The 12,373-nt window shown below is 40.2% G+C and overlaps 1 protein-coding gene across 8 annotated transcripts in view; it reads left to right on the top strand.

Moving 5' to 3' along the window:
* KAT6A (lysine acetyltransferase 6A) overlaps nt 1–10,050 on the top strand; it is a 114,008-nt gene extending 103,958 nt beyond the window's left edge. For all 8 annotated transcript variants that reach the window (XM_072776631.1, XM_072776632.1, XM_072776630.1 and 5 more), the window contains 2 exons: nt 2,124–2,436; nt 4,583–10,050. In XM_072776631.1, coding sequence (XP_072632732.1) covers nt 2,124–2,436; nt 4,583–7,317 — 3,048 coding nt within the window. In that variant the 3' untranslated portion in view covers nt 7,318–10,050. The remainder of the gene's footprint in view (nt 1–2,123; nt 2,437–4,582) is intronic.
* The last annotated feature ends 2,323 nt before the right edge of the window (nt 10,051–12,373 follow it).

The raw sequence follows: 12,373 nt of genomic DNA, 5'->3' as shown, positions 1-12,373 counted from the left end.
GGAGCCACCCTATAGTAGTGGGGTACCAGCTTTCATCCAAAGCAGTGAAATTGTTCCTTTCCTTAGCAGAACCTTATGGAAAAAACAAGTAGGACTTTATATAAAAAAAATAAGTTTTTAATTTTAGAACACTTTTAGATGTATGCAATTATTGCAAAGGAAGTACAGAGAGTTCTAAATTCCTTACACCCGGTTTCCCCTATTCTTATGTTGGTACAGCACATTTGTCACAAATAGTGAACCAGTGTTTTATTAACTAAAGTCCATACTTTATTTGGATCTCCTCAGTTTTCCCTTATGTCCTTTTTCTGTTCCAGGACCGCATCCAGCACACCACACTACACTTAGTAGCCATGCCTCTTTGGTTCTTCTTGGTCAGGACATTTTTTCAGACTCCTTGTTTTTGACTACCTTGACAGTTTCACGAGTTCTGGCTAGGTTTTTTAGAATGCCCCTCATGATAGTAGAATGGGGTAATATGTTTTTGGGAAGAAGACCACAGAGGTAAAGTGTCATTTTGTCACATCATATAAAGGCTATCTTGTTATATATGTATGTATACACACACCTATACACCAAACACAGAGTATTACTGCCATTATGACTTTTCACTATTGATGTCAGCCTTGATCCCCAGGTTTGAGGTTGTGTTTATCAGGTTTCTCCACTCCATTTTTCCCCCTTTCCCATACTGTACTCTTTGGAAGGTAGTCACTGACAACAGTCCACACTTCAGATATGTGGAGAGTTACACTCTATTCCTTAGGAGCAGAATATCTGTGTTAAATTTTTGGAATTCTACTTCGTTATTTATTCATTCCCACCCATCTGTTTGTTTCTTCAAGCATTTATTTATACCAGCATGGACTCAGATATTACTTGATACATTGAGTTATAACCCAGCAGTACCAACTTGATTTAATGTGTTGCTCAAATTGTTCTAGCTTTGGCCATGAGGAGTCTTTAACTTTAGTTTTAAAACTAAAAGTATCCCTTTAACTTAATATATACCCTCATCATTGTGAGGTTTTTTTGCTTTGTTTTGAGCATTTCCTTACTTTCTAGTACTATAGAGTATTCTCGGTTCATCTTGTATATTTCATGTTCCAATCAGCAGTTTTCCAAAGAGCAGAAACAGATATGATTAACCTAATTTGAAAGCTGTATTGTCAAGTAAAAGGAGTAGTAAATTTAAATTTAGAGAAAAACTGAACACTGGCTAACTCTGCCATTCATTACGTGATCATGAAGACTATAGTTTTGCCATTCCAGGCTTATATTGCTTATTTATAAGATAAAGTTATGCTATTTCCCTATGTAACCAACAGAATATTATATAACACGCAGTGAGATCATGTACAAAATACTAGAAGTTCTTAAAGAAATTCTCTTGACTGGGAATCAGAGACTGTTTTCCAGCCATTTCTATACTGACTGGATATGTGACCTTTAACAAGCCCTGTAGCCTTTCTCGCCTATATAGAATGAGGAGATTAGCTTAGATCATCTCTGGTGCATCATCTTTATCATTTTGTTGTATCTATTGTAGGGTTTAAGGTATTCAATCAATCCTAGTACAAGATTGTGCCTAATGTGCCAAATTCCAATAACAGATTTATTACTTTTGAAATGCTTCACTAGCATCAAGAAATACGTATCGGCTCCATATTTTTACATTCTACTATGACTCCTTATGGGTGGTTCATAGCTCATGAAAGTATCATACAGCTTTGCTGATGGTTCTGTTTAGAGCTATGAAACAAACTTTTTTTTTCTCTCTTGAAGTAAAGAGAAGTTAAAGGATCAGCTTCTGTGTCATTTCAGGATTGAAATAGGCATTTTCCTAGGGTGTTAAGTTTAACTGAACTGTTAATGGAATTATAGTATCTGCTCTTTGGGCATGCCTTTTGCAAAGTTGTATTCAATTATCCAACATCTTTCTGTGATGACTTTATGTATAGTATCTTACCATAGTATTTTGAAATAAATAAACTTAAAATCTCTCTTGGCAAACCATTTTATATTGCTAATTCTGTTAGGTTCAAAAACTATAAATTATGTTATTAATAGAAATTATAGTATTCGTTACTGTAAATAAAATACTTTCTTCCTCTTTTAAATAGAAACCAATTCTTCACCGAAGAAGGAGGGTCCGAAAACGCAAACACCACAATAGCAGTGTGGTCACAGAAACTATTTCAGAGACTACAGAGGTGTTAGATGAGCCTTTTGAAGACTCTGACTCCGAGAGGCCGATGCCAAGATTAGAACCCACATTTGAGATTGATGAAGAAGAAGAGGAAGAGGATGAAAATGAACTCTTCTCCAGAGGGTACTTCCATCGTTTGTCCTCACAGGATGTGCTCAGGTGTCGATCCTCTACTAAGAGGAAATCTAAAGATGAAGATGATGATGAAGAGTCAGATGATGCCGATGGTATGTTTTACAAAACTGTTGCTTTATGGAAGTTTTATTGTTTTTGAAGAAACAGGCTGTAAGTGATAGCTCCAAACCCTTCCAGCAAAAGGCTGAAAAAACGACACATGTCCCAAATGAAGGGCGGTCGACTTGGTAACCTCTCAAAATTTGTGTGAAGTATACTCACCCCCTTTTTCTCATTGAGCCCTCTATCTTTTTTTTTTTTTAAGTTTTTTTTTTTTTCTAGTTTCCCCTTCCATATAGGACCTGTTTTTGCCTCTGTAGAGAATATCTTGCTGTTAGGAAGTTGTTCTTTTTTGTCTAATCCTTTCTTAGCCATTATGTGGATCTTTAGTTAATGGGTGGATTGAACTTTGCATCAGGAAGACATTGAAGTAATAACCCTTTATTAGAAAGTAAACTCTGTGGACTTACCTATTTTGCTAATTCTTGTATGCTGAGTGCTTAAAATAGGTACTTAGTAAATATTGCTATAAATGGATACATACTAAGATGATGGTTCTTAAGATCAGATTTGTGTAAATTGGACTTGCTTCACATCTGTTCAGGAATCCTTCTGAATCATATCTCTAATGTGCCTTTCTCTGCGAGTAGTAAGTTTCTAATAAAAATGCCTCAGGGTAGGTTAAATTTCATGGCATAGCAAAAAATCCAGTGATTTACTTTTAAAATAGTCTTGTCATTTAGCAATAAATTGGGGCTTGTATATGTGCGGGGTCACAGGCTAGTCATTTACATCCTACCCTAAGGTTTCTACCAGTGCATCATGCTGCCTGCATAAGCAGAGTTTGCCTTAATGGGTGGAGTGGGGCAGGGGCTGTCAAACTGAGCATTTTTACTTTGGCAGGTGAATTTGGAAGAATCTATTTGGCCATTTGTGATGGAGATACAGCTTTTATTTATTAACTAATTGAGCTTTTTATCCTTCTTTAAAAAAATAAATTTGCTCAATTTCATATCTAGTAGACACTTGTGTTTTCCCCACTCATATTTTTATATAAGAAGTACTTTTAATATAGTGGTAAGATGAGTGCTTTGCTTTATTGTAAATGATTTTCCACAGTTTTATTGTGTTACACTTTGAGTTTTATAACTAGGAAACTAAAGACTTAATTGTATAAATTTGGCTCTTCAGTAAAATTCTCTCTTGGATCATTGTAGACTAAAATAATATCCCCTATTTAAGTTCTTGTTGACTTGGACAAGTATTCTCTGATGCGGCCATTTCCTTTCTTAATTTTCAAGTTATTATTGCTAACTGTGCCTTTTTAGCTCCCTCTTAGAAATCCTATTCTTGCCTTGGGTTCTTTCCTTTAAAAATTAATGGGAAATGTGAATATACTTAATGCCGCATTGTATTGGACACCTAAATGTGGTTAGAAGGGTACATTTTCTGCTATGCACAATTTACTACAATCTTTAAAAATAGAAAAAGGTAATGGAGAGAAAATAATGCTAATATCAAATTTATTTCTAATAAATCATTGTCATTGGTGCTTTCACTTTTTCTTTAGGTCAGTATTTGTCTAGGACTAAATGCCTTGTGGCTATTCCTGTACAAACACAACATTGAGCAGTTTTTCATGTAGGATTGCTTAGTCATGGCCTGGGGTAATTAACTCATGATATTACCTGAAGTAATGATTGTATGGAAACCAAGAAAACCAGAGAGATGATATAAATTGTAAACAGGAGAGAGAAAAAAAAAAAAAAAGAGACGAGCTGATTTTTTACTTACACAGTAAATACCGCTTGTCTGAAGCAGTTGTAATAACTGCCGAGCATTTGCATCTTTACACCGCTTATCTCCATTTGCTAGAGGAGAAAACTGACATATAGACTAACTTCTTAAAGCCGTGCGATTGGTGATGATAAACCTGATTTTTAACTAGTGGGTGGCAGCAGAGCATTGACTGGGATTCTCATTGTTCAGCCAGGTCACTGTGTGACTTTAGAAGAGCTCATTGATTAGGTTTGTCCTTTCAATTCTTAACTTGAAAGTGAAGGTAATCAGGAGTTTGTGATGATTAGTAAAACCATTTCCGTTGCATGTATGATCTCAGAAAAAGGCACTAGTACAAACACAAAATCTTGTGATTTTTTTTTTTAATGTGATGTTTCTTTTTTTATCCCTCCTGTATAGACACTCCTATCCTAAAGCCAGTATCTCTCTTGAGAAAATGTGATGTGAAAGATTCTCAACTTGAGCCAGATACATCCACGCCTATGAAAAAGAAAAAGGGGTGGCCCAAAGGCAAAAGCCGCAAACCTATCCACTGGAAGAAAAGACCTGGTCGCAAACCAGGATTTAAGTTGAATCGGGAAATCATACCCATTTCTACTCAAGAATGCATTGTTGAGCCCATAGTCCCCATTCCCAAACAAGGACGTAAACCCAAACTTCAAGAGAATGAAGAAACTGTGGAACCAAAAGAAGACTTGCCTTTAACTGAAGAAGGAAAGGAAGAAGAGGAGATGCACGCGGAAGCAGAAGAGGTTGAAGAGGGAGAAGAAGAAGATACAACCAGCAGTGAAGTTAGAGCAGCTTCTCCAGTGGATAGCAACAGTCCTGAGACAGAAACAAAACAGCCTGAGATAGAAGAGGAAGAAGAGAAGCCCCGTGTCTCAGAGGAGCAGAGGCAATCAGAGGAGGAGCAACAAGAACTGGAAGAACAGGAGCAAGAGGAAGAGGATGAAGTGGCTATCGAGACAAACCAGAATGAGGACCATGATGCAGATGATGAAGATGATGGTCATCTGGAACCTACCAAGAAAAAAGAGCTAGAGGAACAACCCATTAGAGAAGACGTCAAGGAGGAGCCCGGTAGTCAGGAGTCTTTTTTAGATACTAATATTCAGAGCAGTAGGGAGAATATAAAGGATAAAGATGAAACAGAACCAGATTCTGAAGAGGAACAGACTTCCCATGAAACATCCATGGTATCAGAGCATATGCCAGGGTCTGAGGATGATCATGAAGAAGATTCAAACTCTAAGGAAGAATTAATTGAGCTGAAAGAGGAAGAAGAGATTCCTCACAGTGAACTGGATCTAGAAACTGTGCAAGCAGTGCAGTCTTTGACTCAAGAAGAAAGTAACGAGCACGAGGGAGCCTACCAGGACTGTGAAGAAACTCTGGCAGCATGTCAGACCCTGCAGAGTTATACCCAGGCTGATGAAGACCCTCAGATGTCAATGGTTGAAGACTGCCATGCTTCGGAACATAATAGTCCCATATCTTCCGTTCAGTCTCATCCCAGCCAGTCGGTCCGTTCAGTCAGTAGTCCCAACGTGCCTGCCCTCGAAAGTGGTTACACCCAGATCAGCCCGGAGCAAGGATCCCTGTCCGCACCCTCTATGCAGAACATGGAGACCAGCCCCATGATGGATGTGCCTTCCGTATCAGACCACTCTCAGCAGGTGGTGGACAGTGGCTTCAGTGACCTGGGCAGCATCGAGAGCACCACAGAAAACTACGAGAACCCCAGCAGTTACGATTCTACAATGGGTGGCAGCATCTGTGGGAATAACTCTTCGCAGAGCAGCTGCTCCTATGGTGGCTTGTCGTCCTCCAGCAGCCTCACCCAGAACAGTTGTGTCGTCACTCAGCAAATGGCAAACATGGGCAACAGCTGCAGCATGATGCAGCAGAACAGCGTCCAGCCTGCGGCAGCCAACTGCAACATCAAGTCACCTCAGAGCTGTGTGGTGGAGAGGCCCCCCAGTAACCAGCAGCAGCCGCCGCCCCCACCCCCACAGCAGCAGCAGCAGCAACAGCAGCAGCAGCAGCAGCAACAGCAACAGCAGCAGCAGCAGCAGCCGCCCCCACCGGCGCCACCGCCGCAACCAGCACCACAGCCTCCACCCCCCCAGCAGCCACAGCAGCCACCGCCGCCCGCCCCACCGCCACCACAGCCCCAGCCCCAGCAGCCACAGCCTCCGCCCCCACCGCAGCAGCAGCCCCCGCTGTCACAGTGCAGTATGAACAACAGTTTCACTCCAGCGCCCATGATCATGGAGATCCCTGAATCGGGAAGCACTGGGAACATAAGTATTTATGAGAGGATTCCAGGGGACTTTGGTGCTGGCAGCTACTCTCAACCATCAGCCACCTTCAGTTTAGCCAAGTTGCAGCAGCTGACAAACACCATTATGGACCCTCATGCCATGCCTTATAGCCATTCTCCTGCTGTGACTTCCTATGCAACCAGTGTTTCTTTGTCTAATACAGGACTGGCTCAGCTAGCTCCGTCTCATCCATTAGCTGGAACCCCTCAAGCACAAGCCACCATGACGCCGCCCCCAAACTTGGCATCTACCACCATGAACCTCACGTCACCTCTGCTACAGTGCAACATGTCTGCCACCAACATTGGCATTCCTCACACCCAGAGGTTGCAAGGGCAGATGCCAGTCAAAGGGCACATTTCCATCCGCTCCAAATCCGCGCCACTGCCCTCTGCAGCTGCTCATCAGCAGCAGCTGTATGGCCGCAGCCCACCAGCGGTTGCCATGCAGGCCGGCCCTCGTGCGTTGGCTGTTCAGCGTGGCATGAACATGGGGGTTAATTTGATGCCGACCCCCGCTTATAATGTCAATTCCATGAATATGAACACCTTGAATGCCATGAACAGCTATCGGATGACACAGCCCATGATGAACAGCAGTTACCATAGTAACCCTGCCTACATGAACCAGACAGCACAGTATCCTATGCAGATGCAGATGGGGATGATGGGGAGCCAGGCCTATACCCAGCAGCCTATGCAGCCAAACCCTCATGGAAACATGATGTACACTGGCCCCTCCCATCACAGCTACATGAATGCTGCTGGCGTGCCCAAGCAGTCACTCAATGGACCTTACATGAGAAGATGAGCAAGATGAACTTGCAACTAAAAACTTAAATATATATAAATAAAGGAACCTTTTATACTGACAAACCAGAGAAAAATGGACCTTTTTCCAGTTAAAATATTGCTGTAGATTTAGAGGAATTTTTCTTTGGTTTATTTTATTTTTTAGAAAACCTGGTCTTCTCTTTTTTTTGGGTTCATTTTGTTCTGGGTTTTGGTTTTCTTCGCAATCTTGAACATTTTACAATAGAACTCATCTAAAAATGGATTTGGGGATAGGGGAAACATGCACAAAAATCTTTTCATAATTAAAAAGAGCCTTACTTTCTTTACATACCACATGGACAGAATTTGTGTAAAAGCGAATTATCTTTATTTTATTTTAAAATGTGTGTTTCCCCTCACTGTTTGCAGCTCCCAATGTTGTCATTTTAAATGTTATATATACATCTCGGGGGTTAACCAGACCCTTTCCTCCAGACCCAACCTTTCATTTCCTACTTCATTCCAGCAGGAGGCACTTACGGGAGACTCGGATGGGGACATGGAGAACAACCCAAGCTCCTTAAACTTATTATTATTGTTAATATTATTATTATTATTATTATTATTAATAAAGCGAGGCAGGAAAATGCTTCTCCTTTTAAAATCCCCTCCACTCCCCCCACACACATACACACACACACGCACAAGCATACACACATACACACCACACACACACACCTCTTGAAACTTTTCCCCAAGAATGTTTCTTTATAGTTGGACTACATTGAAATGTTTGTTTTTCTTAAGTCAAGTGTAATATAATTTTTTTTCTGTTTTTATTTTGTTTTTGTTTTACTATTCCCACTCAGCACTCAGAGACACAAAAATACTGTAAGTCTCAGTTAACAGCAGAATCTCAGAGGAAAGCTGTTTGCAATCCTAATCCCGCCTTGGAGGAATAAAGATGGTCAATTAACAATCAAAAAGAGGAAATATACCTCTTGTTTTTTACCACCTGGTGAATCAGCCATAACACATATTCCATACAGCCTCTTGTTTTTAAGTATGTACTTTGAGATGCTAAGGGTCTTGATTCTTGAGCCTTCGACTCTGACTAAACCCAAACAGCAGTCCCCAGTGATTAGCCTCTTACTTAAAGTGTTGATGGATGACTGTACATTTCAGTGATTTGAAAAATACCTGACAAACATTTGACACTGTTTATGTCGGAAGAGATGACAGAAGGGAGATCATGGTGTGAGTTTTATAGCTACTTAAATGATACATACCTCTAGTTTTCATTTGTCTTGAGATCCTGAGTTCATTCCCTGTGAATCAGAGTGCACCAGCCCCTCTCCTGTGAGTGGTTAAAAGAGAAGAGGGATAAACCAACCACCAGCATAGTAGGGCAAATCTGGACAGCAGGGTTTTAGCAGGTTCCTATGTTGCTTCCAACTCCCATTATCTTTTCTCTCGTGCAGCCAGTTCGCCCATTCTCTTCCTATTACTTGCTCCAGGGATAGGTAAAAAATATATATATATATATATTATCTATATATATGTTCCATCATTAGAAGATGGAAACTATTATACCACTTGGTATGTGCAGTCAAATATCCAAAAGGGGGAAGTACTGCTTAAAGAAATACCTGTAAGCATTAAATTCTCTCCTTTATTTGTACATTTTATATAGATAAATTTTTGAAGTACTAATTAGGCATTAAATTTTTTCAGATGCACAGGTTTGTTGTTTTTTTTTATACACTTTAATTGACTTTCTCAATTATAAACGTGTTAGGTAGAAAAAGGCAGAATTCCACATCTTCCCACTATCGATTCTGAGCATGTGCAAGGCTGTGTAGGACCCAGTTTCTCTGTATATACTCTTCCAGTTCCCAGTCATCCTATGTAGAAAGTGCACTGTGCTGCCCTCTCCCTACATCTTCAGCTCTGTCATTGCTTCCTGGTTGGGGTGGGGACGGGGTGGGCCGGGAGGGAGGTATGTTGGGAGGAGGGTGGGTCAAGGCAGAAGGAGAAGCTGTTGAAAGGAGGGCCGTGAATTCAGTTTCAGTTGGTTTGCGGTTGTGTTTGGTTTCATTTGTTTCTTTAAAAAAAAAAAATTCAATCGGGCAGCTCCCTTTTCCACAAGCCTTTTTGTGACTGTAGAACTATTGTAGAGAAAATGTTCTTTTCTATATTATAAAAGAAATTATCCAACACAGTAATATTGGTACCTGTCATTTTTTCACTTCTGTTTAAAAAAAATGTATTTTTAGCAAGATAACTTGGGTAATCTTCTAAAAAAGAAATTTAAAAACTCACTGTTAGTGACTTTGATGCCTTTTAAAAATAAGAGCTTTTTCATTTCATTCCATCTTTAAAATTTTTTATCTTTGTTGTAGAATATTAAAAACTATTTTAAGAAAGATAAAAATTCTCTTTAAAGAGATCTCTAGAGTGTGTGAATAGAGCTCCAGATGCCTCTAAAAGCCGCATGTACAAATGAAGCTAAGTCTATTCCTGTCTGTTTATATTTGCTTTTCCTGTTTTGTAACCTCTTTGTACTTTGTTCATGGTGACTTGTAAGCTACGGGGAAGGGGTGCCTAGATGCCTTTGTATTTCTCCATGTCATGCGCTCCTGGGCCAGTCGGTCTCCCTTCCTCTCCTTGTATGTAATATCACTTTTTTTTCCCCTTTCTAGCAAGTACTTTCAAAAGAACTCTGTACATTTTAACATAAAAAAAATAAATTATGTTGAGCCATTTTGGATGTCTGTCTTGCATGTGCAGTTTTTCTCCCAAATATTTCAAACTCCAGTTCTTTTTCTACACAATAGAGACTTAAAAATATTAGCCTTTTTCACATTCCCCTTTATACACCAAGTATAAGTTCATGGTCTTTACTTTGAAATGCCAGTCTTTGCTCATATATATATTTAAATGCTGACAATATAGATCGTGTTTCCTTTTCCAGTGAAAATGGTACCATAACCACACTTTGGATTTTTGAGAGAAATCCATTTGAAAACTTAAAGGGACTGTAATTCAGTCAACCAAAGAGCAGAAATACAGTAATAAGTAGCTCCTAGAATTGGAACAAAGTTTTCTCATCTCAGCTTACCTGATCACATCACAGAGGAAGATTTGCCAGAAATCAAGGTCTTGAATATTAATGATCTTTTGATCTTTTCCGAGTTGTTGTACTTGCCTCTCTTCATTTAGAATTTTGGAATATGAGGCAGGCTCTAGAAAATTAGATTTAGCTTTGAGAGACTGACAGCTGGGAGTGGGGCAGTGAGCCAGGTACAAGTTTTAGCTGCCACTCTTCTGAGGAGTTCACGAAGTGTCCGCGAGGTACCCATAGCCAGGCATTTGTTCTCCGTCTCACACCATTCAAGGTTTAGGCCCTAGAGTCAGGTCCTCTCTGGGAAAGAGTTTACCTGTTTCCCTTGTGTTTGCTTGCTGAAGTAACCATGATTTGGACCCAAGACTTACTTGTACCATGCAATCATTGGTGGACTGTCTGCAAAACAAGCTTCCTGTCTTTGCTACTGTTAAGTGAATTCAACATAATGCAGTTCTGATTTTGCTACAAAGGGAATGTGACCCAAAGAATATATTCTAGACTTTTTAAAGTGTTAATACCCCCCACTTCATTCATTCATTCATCCATTCATTCATTCATTCATGAGAGACAGCGAGAGAGGCAGAGACATAGGCAGAGGGAGAAGCAGGCTCCATGCAGGGAGCCCGATGTGGGACTCGATCCTGGGACCCCAGGATTACGCCCTGGGCTGAAGGCAGACACTCAACTGCTGAGCCACCCAGGCATTCCCCCCACACTATATTTAAATTACATTTAAAATCTTCAAAATCGAAATTGAAAAAATCAAATTGGATAATTCCATGTATAGCCCAACCCATGAATAATCTCAGTTTCTTTACTTTCCGCCTTCTGGCCTTTTCACTCTATCAGAAGGTAGATGGTGGGAGGAAAATGATAATACACACACTGCATGTATGTTGCTGACAGCCTTGGCCTACCAGTGCTAGGATCTATTGCCCTGCACTCAGTAGCTAGGGTGCCAGGACATCTTACACCTCTTGAGCATCTTGCCTCTCTGAGCACCTCAGGTGGTGCCCCGTGTCCTCTGTAGCATGGTGACAACGGTGCGTGTTCCTTGAACGCTGGAGTCTGCCAGGTAGAGCACTCTGGGTCTTCAGGGTTCTCCATGTTTGGGCTGGGGCAGTGTATCGTGGCTTTAGTTCTTCCTCCTGGCTTTCCTTAATGTGCAAGATACAGCTCAACGGTGATGAAAATGGAAAGGCATAGTGGAAAAAAAACCTGGCAGAAGAGAGGAAGAAGTAAGATAATGACAGGTGGTGGGGACGCAAACTGCATTTTCTTGATGTGACTTTCAAGAAAACTAAAAATTGAAGTGACACATTTCTTTCAATTAACTCAGAAGACCACATACAGTAACATTTCTTATGTTGGCAAATGTATGGAATTCTTGAGCATGGTCATCCAACTAAAAGCTGACAAGCCCCACAACAAAACTTATTTGTTAATAAATTTCTGTTAAGGGGCAGGATGGATTTGTGACCTAATGCAGCACAAACCCATGGCTTTTCCAAAGTGACAGCAATAAATCAGGTTTAATGAAACTCCTTGCTATATTAATGAGGAGCCTAAATATTGCTATGCCTATTACATAAGGCCTATTACAAAAAGGCGGCAGGTGTAATTTCTGCCTAAAATAAGGAAAACCCTGGGGTATGATGGGCTTTGGTTTTTGAGATCTTTTAAAACACTGAGCAGAGAGAGCCTCCGTGAATTGTTTTCCAGCGATTTCTGTGAATAAACTTCAAGTGTGAGATAATATATTCTTGTCATCAAGAAAAAAATGTTCTAGCATTTAACTCTACTACACAGACATCTCTGAAAGCCACATTTAAGCAACATTCAAAAAAAAGTTAAACATTCTATGAGATGACATGTTTATTTTTAAACAACCATTTTTGGGTTTATACATGTACAAACATGAGCAAACAAAGACAAGTGGATGAACTGGCGTCAGCTGGTTGCCGGT

The sequence above is a fragment of the Canis lupus genome, chromosome 15, assembly GCF_048164855.1.
Source record: "Canis lupus baileyi chromosome 15, mCanLup2.hap1, whole genome shotgun sequence".
In the NCBI taxonomy this organism is placed as follows: domain Eukaryota; kingdom Metazoa; phylum Chordata; class Mammalia; order Carnivora; family Canidae; genus Canis; species Canis lupus.
Note: the sequence above shows the minus strand (reverse complement) of the source record. Positions and strands in the feature narration are given on the sequence as shown.